The following is a 16,091-nucleotide window of genomic DNA, read 5'->3' as shown; positions in this document are numbered from 1 at the left end:
CTTCTCTGAGAGGGACCACGATGATTCCTCTGAGAGGGACTGCGATGGCTTCTCTCAGAGGGACTGTGATGTCTTCTCTGAGAGGGACTGCGATGGCTCCTCTGAGAGGGACTGCGATGGCTCCTCTGAGAGGGACTGTGAGGGCCCCTTTCAGAGAGACTGTGACAGCTCCTCTCTGAGGGACTGCAGTGATTCCTCCAAGAGAGACTGCGACGGCTTCTCTCAGAGGGACTGGAATGGTTTTTCCGAGAGGGACTACGGTGGCTCCTCTGAGAGGGACTGTGTTGTCTTCTCTCCGAGGGACTGCGTTGGCTTCTCTCAGAGGGACTGCGATGGTTTCTCCAAGAGGGGTTATGACGGGTTCTCTCGGAAGGACTGTGTGGGGTTCTCTCCTTATAGAAGCTGGGGTGGTTGTGCTCCTTGTGTGTGAGTTTCTCTTTAAGGTGTCGGTGCCAGGTTCTCTTCACAGGGGAACCAGGTAGGATTCTTCCTCGGGCCTGAACTCTGGTTCCTGGTGTGGACAAGTTCTTAGACTCCTGGCTTGAGGTTTCATTTCTATAGAAGTTTTTCTTTGATCTGCTACTACTGTCCTTTTGAACACTTCCCAGAGGCTGCCCCACTGAGGCAGTTTGGAAAGCAATACCACTTTGGGAATCTGTAGGCTTGGGCAGTCGAAGAGGTCTGGGTTGGAAAGAGTGAGCTCTTCTTTGCTGTTGAGCTGATCTGCACTGGCCCGTTCCTCCCCACAATATGTCCTCCTGCTTAATGGTTGAGCCTGCTGGTGTTAGCTTGTCAGCTGACCTCTTGTCTCTTTTGATACTGCTTGGTAAGCAATAGTCCCTGGTGTTTTGTTTTGGATAATAGTTTTTGCTTCCCCACAAGTTGTCTGGCCTTGTCCTGTCCACAGGCTTCCGCCCAACAAAAGCTATAACTCTGTGTGCTGTTTGGAATGCCCGCTTTAGGCTCTGAAAAAGCAGTTGCATGAACTTGGGCTGGGAAGGTTTCTTAGGTTGTCTTTTTAAAGAGGCAGTACTTGTCTGAGTTGCTCCAATCCTCTTCCTTCTTAAATAGGCTGGTAATTCCCTAGAGGGACTCTCTATTGTGGTTCTGCTGTTTTTGTAGAACTTTCTGTGTTTTCTAAGTCCCTTGGTGATTCTCTTCATTGGATATTTTGAATCAGAGGTCTTTTTGGTTCTCACTTTAGCCCGTTTTTCATTCTGAGTGCTTTCAGAGTCACTCTCTGGTAGGTTGTGAACTTGAGTGAATTCATAGTGCCCAGGTGCTCTAATTTTTGTCTTTTCTACTAGGTCAGGGCTGCTGCGTTGTCCTCGCCTGATGTAGAATTGTACAGGAGCAGGGGACTGGGAAGGCCCAGACTGCAAATCTATTGTGGAAGCAGGACTCTTGGAAGCTTGAGTATAGATTTTAGCTTTCCTTCGTGATGGTGATATAGGGCTTCTCCGTATGATGGGTCTATCTCTTTCACGATACTTTGAGATTTGGGGTCTTTTCCCAATTCGCAGCCTAAAGCCAAGATGCAACCGAATCTCACCATGGCCTTCAGAAGTGCGTACAAGATGGAGCTGTGGATAGATAAGAAGATAAGGCCCCGAAGTGGTCTGTAATTTATGATGGCAGTTAAGTCCTGAACATCGACCACACTGTAGGCAGATAGGGTATTTTAGGACTAGACCTGAAGCTAGAGGTGGAGGCACATCAGGGGGTATTTGACTCTTTAAGAGTTTTGCTGCTATTTTTAGCTGCAGATCTTGTAGCAGCTGGAACTGTTCTGAGAAGTCAGTCTTAGCCTGTGAAAGATAATTTGGCTTGAGGGAGTGTTGGGACTCAGAAATCCTTGTCCGGGAATCACTCTGTGAGTCCTCACTTTCTTCCATTGGAACAAGATCTTCTCTATCATAAAATATGCTGAGGGAAGACTCTGACTTTACCAGGACAGGAAGCTGGCCCCCTGCACATGAGACAGGCATATGCTGAATGACTTCTTGGGATATACCACTGAACCTTAAATTTGTCTTTTTTATTCCCACTCTAGTCCCAGAATATTGCTGTATTATGGAAGATGTGGAGCCACGTGTCCATATCCTTAAGGCCATTCTTTTCTTATGACCATGATAAAAAGTATGTCTCTGAATGTAGTTTTTGACCACGGAAGGCTGAGAAATAGTAACTGGACCCTTCTCTGGCAGGCTCTGAGAAGCTTCCATCAGTTCAGCTGGAATCCCAAATAAATTCTGAATAGATTGACAGGTATCTGCAGTGGCTCTTTCTGCTAAAGATGTTTGAGAACAAAGTTTCCTTTCCATAGTGGTCCCTAAAATATTACCCAGCATTAGCATAGTGGAGAGATATTTTCTTGGTAGTCGCTGCCTCCAGGCATGACTCTCCCAGACATTGTGTTGTCTACCCAGGAAAGACTTGATGAGACCTTTTTGAACCCCTGATTCTGCCCGGAATGTCCTAGATAGTGATCTCCAGCTTTGTAGTAGATGTCTCTGAAGTGAGTTCTCTAGCTCCTCCATTTGCTTCCTCTTGGTTGTCTCTTTAGATATGACATCCACTCCTGGAATCTCAGGACATGGGTTTTCCACAGTGTTAGCTGTCTTATCAGAGCTTTGATTATGAAGGGCCAAGGGAAGAATTAAAGATTGTATCATAGTAGGGTCTATATAGGTCTCTTCAGGCTGCAAAATATCTGTCCCAGGGTTTTTTATATCCAAAGCTCTGTATACTTCCTGTATCCCAGAATCCCAAAGTCCTCCTAATTCAGATGCTGTTCTGACAGAGCTTGAAATGAGTGTGGTTGAAGAGCTTTGTAGGAACCTAGAGAAGTCAGTCCCTGCTTGTAACTCTTCTGATGTTAACTTCTCACAGTCCCTATTCTGACACACCTGTCCTAGATTCAAATCCTTAGTTTCCATAACTTTAGGAGGCTCCGTTTTTATCACTGTGGATTTCACAGCCTGAAGCCCTTGTTTATGAGTCAATATCGTATGTTTCTCAAATGGAGATGTTTGCGGTGAGGTTAATTCTTCAGATTTCACTTGAATACGTGGCCTTGGAGTTAATTCTGCAGGTACTATAAGTTCTTGAAGATGTGGCCTTGGAAGTAAATCCACACAATTTATTGCTTCAATTCCTGATTCTAGGGCTACTCCTATTGGTTCTACAACCTGAGGAATTGGTCCTGGTGCTAATTCCTCAGATTTTACGATTTGAAGGGATGGCCCTGGGATTAGCATAGTTTTTACAATTTGAAACCCTGTCAACTCCATTGTTTCCAAAATCTGGTGTTTTGGCTTTATGATTAATTTCGTAGATTTCACATCTTGCAAACATGGCCCTGAGTGGTGCTCTGAAGGTCTCACATGTTGCAGTTTTGGAGTCAACTCAATATATTCTACCATTTGAGGGGTTGGCCTTGGTATTGTCACAGACTTTACAATTTGAAATGGTGGTCCAGGGGTCACTTTCACAGATTGAACAACTTTTGGGACATCTACGAGGATTACCTCTTCAGACTGAGCAACATGAAGCTGTGTCCTTGCAGATTCTGTGACTTGATCTAGTGGCTCTGGACTAATCCTCATAAATTCTACAATTCTACCCAGTGGTCCTGGGGTTGTCCTTGGAGATTTCATACTTTGATTCTTTGACTTTGTTAGCCCCATTGATACCTCCCTGTGCTGCCGTGCCTCAGAGGTGAGCTCTACAGATTCTTCATGTCCTATAACTTGACTTGTTTGCTTCAGGGGCACCTCTAAAGATTCCTCCCTTTGTAGCCATTGCTTACAGGTCAGATTTACAGATTCTGGGACTTGATGTCCTAACCCTAATATTATCCCTGGAGATACCACATGATGCTGTGGTTTGGGGGTTAATTGCAAAGTTTTCTCTACCTGCACTCCTGACTCAGAAGTCAACTCCACAGATTCAGGAACTCGATGTCCTAACCCAGGTGTCATCCCTAAAGCAGAATCTGGGACGTGATGTAATGACTTTGGAATCAATACCACAGATTCTTCCCTTTGCAGTCTTTTCTCAGAGATCGCCTCCACACATTCTAAGTTTTGAGTACAGAGCCTTGGGGATCTCTCTGCAAATCCAGTGGCTTGACTTGTTGGCTTTGGGGTCATTCCAAAGAATTCATTTGCATGTATCCTTGCCTCAGTGGTCAACCTCATAGCTTCTGTAAAGTAATGCTTGAGTTCCGGAGTAATCCCTTCATATTCCACAGTTTGCTGCAGTGGCTTCATATATAACTCCCCCAAATCCTTGACTCGGGCCTGTGGCCGAGAGAGCAATTCCATAGTTTCTAGGATTTGGTAGCTTTTCTCTGGAGTTAATCCTAAGAATTTTGAGCCTTGATCCCTTACCATTGGAGTCAGATCAACAAATTTTGGTACCTGAAGATCTGGCTGCAGCAGCATCCCTAAGGATTCAATGGCTCTACCTGTTATCTTTGGGGTCAACCCCACAGATTTCTCTACAGTATCTATGCCTTTATGTGCCAATCCTTGCACTATTTCTGAAGATTCTGTGGCATGATAAATTGGTATTGAAATCAAATTTGCAGATTTAGGGACTTGATACATTGGCTGTGGGATCATCTCTGCATATTTTGTAAACTGATGCCCTGGTCTAGGGATTATTTCAGAGGATTCCATGATTTGATAATTTGTTTTTGGAGTTTGCTCCCCATATTTCGCTCTTTGAAGCAGTGACTCTGGTGCTAATTCCACAGATTTTATAGCTTCCTGCAGAGACACTGAAGATAATTTAACATGTTTTATGCTTTGCGACTTTGGCTCTAGAGTAAACTCCAAAGATTTCACACCTTGTTGCTGTGATTCTGGAGACAAATTTGAAAATCTGACACTAGTCAACAGTGGTCCTGATGGGAACTTCCTAGTTGACTCTGGTGCCAACATCATTGATTCATCATCTTGCCATCCTGAAGTCAACTCTTGATAATTTATACCTTGCTGTTGGGCCCCTGGTGTCAGCTCCATAGGTTTTACATCTTGAGAACATGGCTCTGATGCAAAGGCCGCAGATTTAACACATTGTGACCCAAAGCATGATGTCAACCCTGAAGAATTTACACTTTGAGGTTGTGGCCATAGAGTTGACTTCACAGATTTCACATCTTGAGAACATGGCTCTGGTACAAATACCACAGATCTCATACTATGCTGCCTGAGGTGTGAATGCAACTCCTCAGAATTCATACCTTGAGGATACGGTTCTGGTTTTAACTCCACAGATGTCACTTTTTGAAAACATGGCTCTAATGTAAATACCTCATATTTTATGTCCGGCAGCTCAGAGGCTGAAATCATTTTTGCAGAATTTGCATCATAAAGCAATGGCTGTTTATTTATCTCCATGGACTTTACATCGTTAAGCAGTGGCTCTGGTAAAAATACCACGGATTTCATACCATTTTTCTGAGGACCCAAAGTGAACACAGGTTGTACAACTTGCTGTGAGCCAAGGTGCTTCTCCAAAAATTGGACTCCTTGAAACTTAGTTCCTGGAGTTAACTCAGAAGATTTCTTACCTTGCAAGTGTGGTCCAGGATTGAACAGAATAGATTTTGTACTTTGAGATTCTGACCCAGGGTTCAGTTCAGAGGGTTTCATGCTTTGTATCTGTGGCCCTGGATTAAAGTTGATAGAATTTATGCATTGAAATTTTGACTCTGAATTCAACTCAGAAGAATTCATACCTTGCAGCTGTGGGCCAGAGTTGAACTCTTTTGGTGTTATATCTTGGAATTTTGTCCCTGGAGTCAGTTCATATTTTACATCTTGTAAATGTTGCACAGAGTTGAACACAACAGATTTTATACCTTGAAGCTCTGGCCCTGGATGCAACTCAGAAGATTTCATAACTTGAAATTTTGTCCCTGATTTTACACCTTGCAAGTGTGGCTCAAGTTTGCACTCCCTAGAATTTATACATTGTAATTTTAGCCCTGGATTCAACTCAGAAGAATTCACATACTGCACCTGTGGCCCAGGGTTACATTCCATAGGTGCTGCACATAGAAACTTTGACCCTGGAGTCAATTCAGATTTTAAACCTTGCAAATGTGGTATAGGGTTGAATATCATAGGTGTCTTACTTTGAATTTCTGTCCCTGGGTTCAATTCAGAACAATTCATACCTTGAAGTTTTGAAACTGGAGTTAATTCAGGCGATTTCATACCTTGTAAATATGGCTCTGGGTTGCACCCAATAGAATTTACACACTGAGCATGTGACTGTGGAATGAATGCAGAATTCATACTTTGCAAATGTGGCCCTGGGCTGCACCCAGTAGAATTTACACATGGAAGTGGTGGCTCTGGAATGGATGCAGAAGAATTCATGCCTCGCAAATTTGACCCAGGGTTGCACCCACTAGAATTTACACACTGAAGTTTGGGACCTAGAATGGATGCAGAATAATTCACACTTTGTGGATGTGGCCCAGAATTATACTCAATAGAATTTACACACTGAAGTGGTGGCTCAGGAATAGATGCAGAAGAATTCACACTTCGCAAATTTGGCCCAGGGATGCACCCATTAGAACTTATACACTGAAGTTTAGGTGCTAGAATGGATGCAGAATTTACACCTTGCAAAGGTAGCCCAGGGTTGCACACAGTAGAATTTACACACTGAAGTGGTGGCTCTGGAATGGATACAGAAGAATTCACATCTTGCAAACATGGTCCAAGGCAGAACACCTTAGATTTTATACCTTGAAGCTCAGGCCCAGTAGTCAACTTGGCACATTTTAATCCTTGCAATTGTGGTCCAGGGTTGAAATCTAAAGATTGTGTACCTTGAAGCCTTGTTCCTAGGCACAACTCAGAAGATTTCACACCCTGCAACTGTTGCTGAAGATTGAATTTCATAGATTTTACATCTTGAAGCTGTGTCCCTGTGCATAATTCTGAAGATTTTCTATGTTGCAGATGTGACTCAGGATTGAACACCATAAAGTTTACACTTTGAAGGTCTGGCCATGGATTCAATTTATGAGATTTTTCATCTTGCTGCTGCTTTTCAGCATTGAACTCAGAAGGTGCCACACTATGAATCTTTGATTCCAAGGCCAACTTAGAGAGTTTTGCAACCTGCAATTCTGGGTCATGGTTGCCCTCTGTAGAGTTCACTGTCTGAAGCTTTATCAACCCAGATTTCATATCTTCCAACTTTGCCCCAGGATTGAATTCTACAGATTTCACATCTTGAAGGTGTATCCCTGGTGTCAACATAGATAATTTTCTATCTTGTAACTGTGAAGTTGAGTTTAACCCCAAAGATATCGTATCCTGTACCTTTGTACCTAGAGTCAATTCAGAAGATTTCACATCTTGCCTCATTGGCCTAGGCATGAGCACAGATTTCACTTTTTGAAGCTTTGTCACTGGGATCACTTCAGAAGATTTTATACCTTGCAAGTGTGATCCAGAACTGAACTCCATAGATTTTACATCTTGAAGCTCTGTCCCCATGATTGAGTTAGAATATTTTGTATCTTGCCACTGTGGGCCTGAGTTGAACTCCACAGATTCCCCACCTTGAAGTTTTGTCTCTGGTGTTAACTCAGAAGATGTCACACCTTGTAACTTTGGACCATGGTGGAATTCTACAGATTTTACATCTTGATGGTTTGTTCCCTGAATCAACTCAGAAGATTTTTCACTTTGTATCTGTTGTCCAGAATTGAAATCCATTGATTTCATACTTTGAAACTTTGTCCTTGAGGTTACCTCAGAAGATTTTATACCTTGAAAGTGTTGTCCAGAACTGAACTTCATAGATTTTACATCTTGAAGCTTTATACCCATGATCAGATCAGAAGATTTTATATCTTGTAACTGTGGGCCTGATTCCAGCTCTACAGATTTCACACCTGGAAACTTCCTCCCCAGGGTCAAATCAGATTTCTCACTTTGTAACTTTGGACTAGGTTTGAATTCTACCGATTTCCCACCTTGAAGCTTTTCCCCTGGAATCACTTCAGAAGATTTCACACTCTGTAAGTGTGGTGCAGAACTGAGATCCATAGATTTAATGTCTTGAAGCTCTATACCTATGATCAACCTAGAAGATTTCAAATCTTGCAACCATGGGCCTAGGTTGCATTCCATTAATTTCATTTCTTGAAGCTTTGTCTTCAGTATCGACTCAGAAGATTTCACTCCTTGCAACTGTGGCCCAGGTTTGAAGTCTGTAGATTTGACACCCTGAATCTTGGTCTTTGTGGTCAAATCAGAATATGGGATATCTTTCAATTGTGAACTGGGCTTTAACTCTATAAACTTCATGTCTTGGGACTTTGTCTTAGGGTTCAACTTAGAAGATTTGACACATTGCCATTGTGGCCCAGAGTTGAACTCCTCAGATTTCATACCTGGAAGCTTTGTCTGATAAGCCAATTCAGATGATTTCATGCTTTTCAAGTGTAGTAAGAAGTTCGGCGCTACAGTTTTATCACTTTGTAATTGTAGCTCTTGGCTTAATACTCCAGATTTCACCCCTGAAAACTGTGGCTCTTGTGTAAACACTGGAGACTTCACATCTTGCCGCTGTGTTCCTGGGTATGCCTCCACGGGTTTCACTTTGTGCAACTGTGGTCTTGGGGTCAACTCAGAAGATTTCACATCTTGTGAATGAAGCCCAGGTTTGAATGCCACAGATTTAATATCACACAGCTTTGATGTTGAAATCGGGCCACATGATTTCACACTTCTCAACTGTAGCCCAGATTTCAAATCAATAGGTTCGAGCCGTGGCAACTGATGTTCCTGGAGTGATGTCAAGGGTTGTATACTTTGGGGCTTTGGCCTTGGAATCGACTCAGATGACTTCACATCTCTTAATTGTATTGAAGGTTTCAATTCTACAGTTGTGACAACTCGAGATTGTGAACCACATTTTAGCACAGATTTCACACCTTGGAACTCAGGTCCTGGTATCCACTGCACAGAGCTCATACTTCCAAGCTGTGAGTCTTGGTTTAACTCCACATCTTTTACACCTCGAAGCTGTGGCTCTGAGGTTGACACCAGAATTTTCCTGTTCTGCAACTGTGGTCCTTGGGACATCTTAGGAGTTTTCACACATTGCAACTGTGGCCCAAAGCTAAACACAGATTTTGCATCTTGAAGTTTTGGTCCTAGAGTCAGTTCAGATGATTTTACACCTCCCGACTCTGTGGAGGATTTCAACTGTGCAGGCTTGACACCTTGAGACTGTGAACCAAGATTCAACCCTACAGTTTTTACACCTTGGAACTCAGGTCCTGATATCCACTGCACAGATTTCGCACTTCCAAGCTTTGAGTCTTGGTTTAACTCCACAGTTTTCACACCTTGAAAATATGGCTGTGAGGTCGATGCTGGAATTTTCTCTTTTTGCAGCTGTGGTCCTTGGGACAACTCAGGAGCTTTCACAAAGTGCAACTGTGACCCAAGGTTAAACTCCATAGATGTTGTACTTTGAAGTTTTGGCCCTAGAGTCAGTTGAGATGACTTTACACCTCCTGACTCTATGGAAGATTTCAACTCTCCAGGTTTGACACCTTGAGATTGTGAACCAAGATTTAACCCCATAGTTTTTACACCTTGGAACTCAGGTCCTGGTATCCACTGCACAGATTTCACACTTCCAAGCTGTGAGTCTTGGTTTAGCTCCACAGTTTTCACACCTTGAAGTTGTGGCTCTGAGGTTGATGCCAGCATTTTCCCTTTTTGCAGCTGTGGTCCTGAAGACAACTCAGAGGTTTTTACACACTGCAACTGTGGCCCATGGTTAAACTCCATAGGTTTTGCACCTTGAAGTTTTGGGTCTAGAACCAATTTAGATGCTATCATATCTCCCAACTGTATGGAAAGTTTCAATTCTGCGGGTTTGACACTTCGAGATTGTGACCCAAGATTTAACCCTACAGATTTTAGACCTTGGAACTCAGGTCTTGTTATCCACTGAACAGATTTCATTCTTCTAAGCTCTAGGTCTTTGTTTAATTCCAGAATTTTCACACTTTGAATCTGTGGCTCTACAGTTGAGCCCAAGGGTTTCACTTGGTGCAACTGTGGTCCTGGGGTCAACTTGGGATATTTCATACTTTGCAACTGTGGTTCATGTTTAAACTCTTTAGTTTTTACATCTTGCATATTTGATTCTAGAGTCAATTCAGATGATTTTACACCTTTCGACTGTAGGTCAGACTTTGGCTCTGGAATTAACTCCGAAGACATTACACCTTCTGACTCAGACCCTTTCTTTACTTGCTCAAAATTCACACATTGCTGCTCCTGTGAGTTTACAGATATCTGACCATCCTGTTCAGGCTCAAGGGTTAAATCCACAGGTGCCATCCCTTGAAACTGTTGCTTTAGCACTAAATCCGCAGAATTTACTTCTTCAAACTCTTCTCCTCTGGTTACATTCACAAATTTTACTACCTGCCTCTTTTGCCATGGGGTCAACTTTACAGATTTTACACATTGCAGATGTGGATCTTGAGTCTCCTTTATAGATTTTAAACTTCGAAGCTTTAAACATGGAGTAATCTCCCCAAATTTCATGTGGGACTGCATTTGTGGGACTGAAGTCAGTTCTTCAGGTTTCACGCTTTGTAGCTGAGGCCCTTGAAGCATCTCCGTAGATTTAACCCCTTGAAGCAACGGCCCTGGTGCAAAAGCCATAGACTTCTCACCTTGCATCTTTAGCCCGAGTTTTAATTTTCCAGTTTTCATATCTTGCAGCTGTGTACCTAGGATCAAATCCTCAGTTTTTACATCTTGAATTCTTGAACATGGAGTCCACTCCACAGATTTTACACCTTGAAGCTCGGAATCAGGGGTGAATTCCACAGATTTGACATCTTCTGTCTGTGACCCTAAGGTTATCGCCACAGATTTCCCACCTTCCAGCTGTGGACTTGGAATTATCTCCATAGATTTCATGCTTTCCAGGCATGGTCCTGGAGTTAAGGTCACAAATTTCATATCTTCCAGTCCTGAGCTCAGCAACTCAGATTGAAGCTTTGAGCCTGGGGTTACCTCCTCAAGTTTTACACTGCCTGCCTGTGGCTCTGGGGTTAACGTCATATATTTGACATCTTCCAATTCTGGCTCTGGTGTTAACTGCATAGTTTTCACATCTCCCAAATGTGGCCCTGGGATTAATTCTGCAGATTTTATATCTTCTAATAGTGGCTCTGGGGTTAGCTTTTCAGATTTGAAACCTTGAAGTTTTAAGATTGGGCTCCACTCCACAGGATTTATGTCTTGTAACTGTGGTCTTTGCATCAATTCAGAAGATTTCATGCTTTGTAACTGTGGTTGTCTGGTCAACTCAGAATGATTTACACTGGGCAACTGTGGCCCAGGAGTCCACTCCACGGATTCTGCATCTGGCATTTGTGGTTCTGAGACTAATTTATAGGAAACTTCAGCTTCAAGGCTTGGTTCTTGGTTGCCTGCTACATATTTTACACCTTGAAACAGTGGCTCTGGTACTAACAACTCAGGCTTAACCCCTTCCCCCTCTGGCCCTGGAGCCATTGCCACAGGTGGTACACCTTGCATCTTTGGCCCTGGGGTCATCTCTAAAAATTTTACACGTTGTAGCTGTGGCCCTGAGTTTAAGTCTAAAGATTTCACACCTTGAGGTTGAGTTCCTGGTACTAAATCAAAAAATTTAACATCTTGTAGCTGCAGCTCTGGGTTAAGCTCTACCTGTTTCATACTTTGAGTTCCTGGAAATATCTTTGCTAATTTGGAATCTTGCAGCCCTAACTCTGGAACCACCTCTACAGAATTCACACTATGAAACATTGATCCTGGGGTTTGATCCCCAAATTTGACACCTTGCAGCTTTGGCCTTGAAGTCAATTCAGAAAATTTGATATCTTGCTGCCATGGCCCTAGGTTTACTTCCTCAGATTTTACACTTTGAAATGGTAGTTCTGAGGTCAATTTCACAGATTTCATGCTGTGAAACTGTGGTCCTTCAGTAGACAGAACAGATTTCATATCTTCAATGTGTGGCCCTTGGCTTGACTGCAAAGATGACTCTGGTACAAAACCTAGAGACTTTGTATCTTCGAGCTGAGCTCCTGGTATCAACTGCATATGTTTGAAACTTTGATGCTTTGGCTCTGGGATCAAATCAGAAAATTTGACATCTTGCAAGCATAGTCCTGGGCTTAGTTCCACAAATTTCACATCTTGAGGTTGTGATTCTGGAGTCAGCTGAACAAATTTGACACTTTGATGTGTTGGCTCTTGGGTAAAATCTGACAATTTGATGTCCTGAACTGGGGAATCTGAGGTCAATTCATCAGATTTCACACCATAATGTGGGAGTTGTGAGATTAAATCTACAGGTTTTTCGCCTTGAAGAAGTGGTCCTGGAAATACCCTTGAAAATCTTACACTTGGCAACTGTGGCCCTGGGGTCAATCCAGAAGATTTGACACTTGGCTGAGATGGGCCTAGATTTAAATCCACATATTTTACACCTTGGAGCTCTTCCATCTTAGTCAAATCCTCCAGTGGCATACTTTGTAGCAGTAGCTCTGGCATCATCTCCTCAGATTCTACCACTCCTGTAGTTGACTGTTGGATTAGATTCACATATTTCATATCTTGCAATTGTGACTCTAGATCCAGCTGCTTAGACTTTTCTCCCTGGAGCTGTGGCCCTGGGGTCAGGTCCATAACATGTGGTTTTGGTTCTGTAATTAAATTTTTAGATCCTATCACTAATGGAGATGACTCACTGGTTAACTCCATAGATTTCAAATTTTGCAGTAGTGGCTCTGATTTCTCATATTGCGTGCCTGGTCCTAGAGTCAACTCCAAAAATCCTGTTTCTGCATGTGGTGGTACTGGGATGACCCCCTGGGTCTTATCAACTTGAGGCAATGCCAACCCCACAGTTTCTTTATATTCTGACATGGGGGGTATCTCTGACAATTCAGTAACTTCTGAACATGGCCCTAGATTGCAGTGAACAAACTTCATATCATGGGGCTGTGGCTCTGTGGTCAACACCTCTGATTTCACACTTTGCATTTCTGATCCTGGTATCAAATCCAGAGATTCTTTTGTTGTGCGTTGTGATACTGGAGTTTCCCCCATTGCTTTTCCAAGTTGGTGCATCGTCTTAAGAGTGTCTTGGAATGACTTTGAGCTCATCTCCACAGATTCTGAAGTTTGGCTTAGTGGCCCTGGGGTAGTTCCTAAAGATGGTTGTGTCAACCCAATACATTTTTCTACTTGGTGACAGGTGTCAGAGGTTAACTTTGCTTCTTTTCCTTGATATCCTGGTCCTGAGATCATCTCTAAAGATTCTGAGGCTTGATGCCATGGGATCAATCTTTCAGGCTCTGTGGCTTCACTGGGGCTCATCTCTGCAGCTTTTACTTCCTTAAATTGTGTCCCTTTGGTCAGTTCCCCATATTTCATCTCTTGCACCTGTGTCTCAGGAATTAACCTCCTACATTGTACCATTTGAGGAGTTTTCACATCTTCAAGCAATAGTACCGGGGCTACCTTCTCAGATCTAACATCTTGTAACCATGGCTTTGGGGCCAAATCTGCAGATTTTGTATCTTCTGTTGATGGTCTTAGGGCCAACTCCACAGTGTTTATATCTTGAAACTCTGGTGGTAGGACCAGATGAACAGATCTCCTACCTTGCAACTGTGAACTTGGGGTCAAGCCCCCAGATTCTATAACATGTGGCTGTGCTGGTGGAATTATCCCCCTGAAATCCATGGCTTGTAATAGTGCCACTGGAATTACTTTCGCATAACCCATGACTTGATGTAATGGTGCTGAGATCATGTCCAGTGATTTTGTGTCTTGACGTATTAGCCCTGGAGTAGCCTTTCCTTGTTCCATGACTTGACTTTGTGACCCTGAGGTCATGCCCACTGATTCCATGACTTTATGCTGTGGTCCTGGCATCATTTCCACAGTTTCCATAACTGCATGTTGTGGCCTTAGATTCATCTTTTCTGGTTTTGTGGCTTGATGGTTCAACAATGTGTTCATCTTTACTGACTCTATGACTTGATATTGTGGTGTTGGAGTCGTTCCCACTGATTCTGTATGTGGATGTGATTTGTTAATCATCCCCATAGAATCCATAACTTGAAGCAGTGCTACAGGAGTTACTTTCTTATTATCTGTGACTTGATTCAGTAATCTTGTGGCCATCCTCTCTGATTCCGTAACTTGGTGCTGAGACCTTGGGGCTGCCTCCATTGACTGAATGACTTGATTTGATGGTTTGGGGGTTATGCTCACTGTTTCTGTGGTTTCCATTGGTTTCACAACTTGACTTGGCAGCTGTGGGAACAAACCCGCAAATTCTGAATGTGATTCTGGGATCATCCCCATTGAATCCATGACCTGAAGTAATGCCAGTGGAGTTACCTTTATGCTGTCTTTGACTTGATATGATAGCCTTGGGGTCAACTCCACATTAGTCACTTGTGTCTTGTGCTGCTGTATCCTTTTTTCTGGAAAATCTATGACCCTCTTCTCTATACTAAGCTCTAGCATGTGTTTTCGATCATTCTTCAGTAAAGGAGTTTCCTCTTGAATTACATTAACTTCTAAACTTCTTGGAGGTAGAGTGCCTATTGATGTAACTAAAGGCTTGGATCCAAGGATTTGGGGGCCATCCCCAGGTTGGAACTGCTTATCTGATATAAGTGACTGTGAAAGTTTTGTTTCTGTGCTATTTGATCCAGATCCCACTCCAGCATTCACATGGAGCTGAAATGATGGAAGGTCTGAGAATTTGTTGTTGATATTTTGCTCAGTGTTTTGATGAATGGGCATAGATAATTGAGTTTGGGGTTTTTCTGATTCAGCAACTCCTCCTTGTACTTCAGTTATATAATTCAGCATTGCCCATGATTTCCTCAAAGGTAAAGGTGCTGTTTGTTGCTGCAATGCAAAAACCTTCCGAGACATATGTCCTTCTAGCTCCCTTCTAACTGAAGGAGAGAGCTTGAATGTAGCCCACCTTGGAAGTCGTGGTCTCTTCTTGGAAAGAGAATTTGGCTTATGATCTGATGTCAAATGACTCTTGCTCATTCTCTCATCATTTTTTTTCCTTTTTTGTTTGCAGATATTTAGGGGTTCAGAAATAGAGCTGATAAAAGAGTTCTGAGGTTGTAAGGGTGAAAGATCTGCCAAATTCTGAAAAAGTTTTGATTTCTGGGGCTCTGAGAGCCGAAAAGGAGGCAGGGTTTTGCCTTGGTTCCTGAACACAGATGATTGCTTTTTGTTGGAAATAGGTAAACTATGGCTCCGGAATTCCCAAGTTGTTCCTTCAGAGAAGACAGGAAGATGAGACAGACTGGAGTCATTGCACGATGAACTAAAGGAGATGCTGTGGTCAGTAGAATGTTTTCCTTTCTTATAGTCACAACAGCATAGAACAGTCTTCTGAGCCACAAGAACAGAGGTGGTAGAGGAAGAAATCACATCCTGTGATTCAGGCAAATCCTGTTCCATAAGCCTTGATCTAAGAAATAAAGAGAAATGTTTCAGTTTGCATTGAAATAGGAAAAGGAAAAAAAGTGGCCATTTCAAATGCAAAATATTTTTGGCCTGAAGGAGAATTTGGAAAAAAAAAAAAGTTTCTTTCCCCAACATCAATTACTTATAGAAAGAATTCCTCCACCAGGACAAAGGGAGGAAACTGTTCCCATTCCACCCAGAAATGATCCTTCGACCAGTTTGAACCCAGGACTTCCCCCACAGACAAAACGAACTCTCTCTTCTCCCTCTCTCCCTCCCTCCTTCATTCCCTTCCTTCCTTCTTTTTAAAACCTCTACCACCTTCAATCCCCACCCAGAAACTACATTGCCTGACCTTGTGCTTTCTAGGTATCGGAAGATCTGTTGAAGACTCCGCTCCATTGACCAGAGTATATATTCCTGGGTCCAGCCCACAGGGAGTTCTGAAACACTGGATGCAACAGTGTATGTCAATGTAACTGAAGTTTCATTAAAGTACCAGTAAGGAAAACAATA

General features: G+C 42.8%; 1 protein-coding gene across 1 annotated transcript in view; it reads right to left on the bottom strand.

Annotated features, from left to right (window-relative positions):
* Window positions 1-16,091, bottom strand: part of LOC105479909 (SPATA31 subfamily H member 1) — a 42,793-nt gene that overhangs the window by 1,289 nt on the left and 25,413 nt on the right. Inside the window, exons 4-5 of the mRNA XM_071076428.1 lie at window positions 15,931-16,026; window positions 1-15,579 (exon numbers count right to left, since the gene is read on the bottom strand). Coding sequence (XP_070932529.1) covers window positions 1-15,579; window positions 15,931-16,026 — 15,675 coding nt within the window. The remainder of the gene's footprint in view (window positions 15,580-15,930; window positions 16,027-16,091) is intronic.

The sequence above is a fragment of the Macaca nemestrina genome, chromosome 13 (assembly GCF_043159975.1).
Source record: "Macaca nemestrina isolate mMacNem1 chromosome 13, mMacNem.hap1, whole genome shotgun sequence".
In the NCBI taxonomy this organism is placed as follows: domain Eukaryota; kingdom Metazoa; phylum Chordata; class Mammalia; order Primates; family Cercopithecidae; genus Macaca; species Macaca nemestrina.
Note: the sequence above shows the minus strand (reverse complement) of the source record. Positions and strands in the feature narration are given on the sequence as shown.